Raw genomic sequence first — 3413 nt, forward strand, 5'->3', positions numbered from 1 at the left:
CCATTGCAAGTAGTATTTTATACTTTACTTTTGAGGCCTACCATTTTGCAGCAAGTGACATTAAGCCCAATGAATCACAGCATCGAGACATTCGAGTATATCCGTCAGAGGTTCATGGGAAATGCAGATGATTTGTGGATGGTGACATATTCTGTCCTATTTAATAAGTGAATACGTATAAATGCTGTTTTGTAGTGACTTATCCATAGTGTCCTCCTGTTGCGATGCAGATATATGTCCCTATGCATAGAGACAACCACTAGTATCTCATGGTAATTGATCTTGTCAACTGCAAATTGCTGTATTTGGATTTTGCAAAGCATGCTGACCATAGGGAATCAAGAGTCTCACAAATGAAGTTTGTGGTAAGAGATTGTTATTCATCCAAACTGTTGCCTTCTCCTAAAAGGGATGGTCATTAACTACTTTTGATGCGTGACATGTGTGTCACATAAATTTGGACTGAATTTCTAATTTGTGGAAGGCATTCTTCGTTGAGAACATGCTAGAGGACAAACGATTCTGGGGAAAGAAAGACCATTACAAGCCGCACCTATCAACCTTTGACATTGCTGAGCCTCCGGTTGGCCAGCAAGCAGACCAATCATAAGTTTTCTTACTTCCATCCCCGTCGCCATTCACACCTTATAAACATGCAAAAACCACTAGAGTCCATCTTGGGTGTTTAATGATTTTCTTACAACCGTTATCATTTTCACCACAAATAGGAATGATTGTGGCATTTGGGTTTGCCAATGGATGATGTTGAACTGGGTTTGGGGGAATGTTGAGCTGGAGGTAATTTTTTCTATAGACTTACTTGCATAACGGCTCACTCACTAATTACTAAGTACCTAACTATCTCAATGTTGGGTTGTAGGAGGTCAATGATCAAACAAGAATGCGGCTTGCCCTTGACTTGGTGATGGGAGCTTATAATCCTATCACTCGTGATGTTGGTTGCAGAGCAATCCGGTTTTAACACAGTAACTGATATTGTGGTTATATAATCATTACCTCAGCTTATAACCCAACAACCAAAGGATCCACTCATATCGCATCAGAAATTATTATTTTATATTACATACCGGTAACTAAATGGTAGAACAACTGTCAAAACTGCAATACAGAAACCAACTCACCCTGTTGTGATATACGTTATTCGTTGTGCCGATTGGGTCGAAAGACAGGTTATCACCAACATGTTCATCATCCTGTAATAAGAGTACACCTTATTAATTGGATGTTGCATATGGATAACAAGTTCAGAAAAACACTTCGAAGGAAATATCTTACCCGGTCAGGCATATCTGAGTCATCCCTCTCGAGTGCATTGTGCCTAGAACCCTGATGTGCATCGTTACCCTTAGCGGGGCAGGTCCTCTTTGTATGCCCCGTACTCTTGCAGCAGCTGCAACATTGCCGTATACGATGACCTTTCCTCTTACCCAGTTTTGGAGCTCCTTTTGGCTGAGCAACAAGTGGGTCTCTGACGACAGCGTCTGCTTCACCAGCATGTTCACTTCTCGGCCTAACCCTACCGTGAAATGCCTTGTAATCCAACACAAACTCTTTACATAAGGACTGAATTCCACACATAGCCTTTTGGACCAACGCCAACCTTTGTGTCCCCAAGAAAAACAGCCACTGCGACGCGGAATGAAGTGCCCCATGGCGGAGGATAACACTGTGTTCTGTGACGTCACCCCAACTCTCTGTGTACTGTTCAGGGGATTTTGCATCGGCTCTCCACCTCCTGAAAACGAGCTTATCGGGCATTTCCTTCAAGTGCTCTGCCTTCATCACAAAGAACATATGCTTGCATGGATATCCATGCTTCTTCCATAAGTTGCATTGACAACTTACTTTGCTAGTCGACCGGCCGAAGGACGCTATTATGTGCACATTAGGATTCTCATATTCCTCAAGAGTATATACCATTGTATTCAATATCCTTCTTTTGTTAATCTGGTTCAACGCACCTACCCCTTCAATTTCCTTCTTGACATCCCGAAACACTTCTCTTGTGTATACTGTAGCGGCATGTCTCTCAATACTTCTCAGGCAGGTTGTCATAACCGAAACTGAGTTGATGGACTGAAACTGGAGCAGTAACTCCCTATGCCGATACTCGTGGGCGACCATCTCCAAGCTCTGAACCAACTCGTAAATTGTGTGGGTGGACTTGGAAAACTTGTTCACGTGTGCGTTAATGCCTTCGCACCTGAATGTTGTCCTATATCCCGCGCAGAACTTGTCACGCAAATAAGCACTTGCCCACATCTCCTTTTTATCATACATCTGGCATGACCATTGCTTATCGTGTAGCCCATACACATCAGCAGCATGGTCCCATTCGAATTCGAAGTCCTCTGTCCCCATTTATGCATACATCCATCTTCTGAACAACCCACGTAATTCTACTTCCTTTACATTAGAGGTGACATTTTTCTCTATATGCCATGCACACAAACGATGTGTCGCAGACAGAAGCACCTCAAAAACTGCTTTTATCATAGCCTTGTCGCCGTCAGTCACAACTACGGCCGGCTTCTTACCAGACATGATCTCCATCAAATTCTCCAACATCCACCTATACGCAGCAACACTTTCATCAAGCAACAACCCAAACCCAAAGATGGTAGTCTGCTTGTGATTGTTTGATCCAGAAAAAATCACGACCGGTCTCTTGTATTTGTTTTTCTTGTATGTTGAATCAAAGGCCAATACATCACTGAAGTATTTGTAATCGACTCTGCTAGATCCGTCCGCCCAAATCAGATTCGCTAGCCTTTTGTCACAAGTCACATTATATTTCGCGACTACCATGGGATCTAACTCGGCGTTTCCCTCAAGATACACTATTGCAGAGTGTGCGTCACCGTCAAATATTTTTAATACGCCGTTGTTTGTCGGCGTAGTTGTAGACATCCTTCTTCAGGAACGCCAACAACGAGTACCCACCGGCCATACCAGCCATGTACCCTACAATCTTAGCCGTTGCAATACCATGCGCTTGCATCCCATCTATCTGACTCTTTACCGTTTTCGTTAACCCACGATGATTGGCAATCAAGTGCACCATTCCTGACGGTGTCAACTCATGGTTGTGTTCGGTGACTAGTTTCCTCACCTTTCAACAGTTATCATTCTTGTCTAAAAAAATCGATAACATTGCCTTGCTGTTAGTTCTTATCTCCGGTTTGTGTTCCCTCCTTCTGTCAACCCTTTCATAGTGTTTACGTTTCCTGAAGCCTTCCTTATTACAAAAAAAACCTATATCTAACCAAGTTCTCCTCGCAGTCTTTCCCTGAGTCACCCTTTCGCACACCGAACCCATGCATTTTTCCAAACCTCCGATAGTACTCATATGCAGTGTCACCACTAACCTAAACCTTCTTCAAAATGTCATC

General features: G+C 43.1%; 1 protein-coding gene across 1 annotated transcript; it reads right to left on the bottom strand.

Annotated features, from left to right (window-relative positions):
* Nucleotides 1–978: 978 nt before the first annotated feature.
* LOC112776168 (protein FAR-RED ELONGATED HYPOCOTYL 3-like) lies at nucleotides 979–2382 on the bottom strand. Its single transcript, XM_025820209.1, has 4 exons — nucleotides 1297–2382; nucleotides 1143–1214; nucleotides 1089–1094; nucleotides 979–990 (listed from the first exon to the last, which is right to left on the bottom strand). The coding sequence occupies exons 1-4, from the start codon at nucleotides 2380–2382 to the stop codon at nucleotides 979–981; spliced, it is 1176 nt and encodes a 391-aa protein (XP_025675994.1).
* Between the last annotated feature and the right edge of the window lie 1031 nt (nucleotides 2383–3413).

The sequence above is a fragment of the Arachis hypogaea genome, chromosome 3, assembly GCF_003086295.3.
Source record: "Arachis hypogaea cultivar Tifrunner chromosome 3, arahy.Tifrunner.gnm2.J5K5, whole genome shotgun sequence".
Lineage (NCBI taxonomy): Eukaryota > Viridiplantae > Streptophyta > Magnoliopsida > Fabales > Fabaceae > Arachis > Arachis hypogaea.

Bases quoted from the DNA above. Each gene is read 5' to 3' on its own strand.
- LOC112776168 (XM_025820209.1), bottom strand. From the start codon at position 2,382: ATGGGGACAGAGGACTTCGAATTCGAATGGGACCATGCTGCTGATGTG. The intron at 1,215-1,296 runs GTAAGATATTTC...CTCTTATTACAG, and splicing joins ACTCAGATATGCCTGACCGG to GATGATGAACATGTTGGTGA.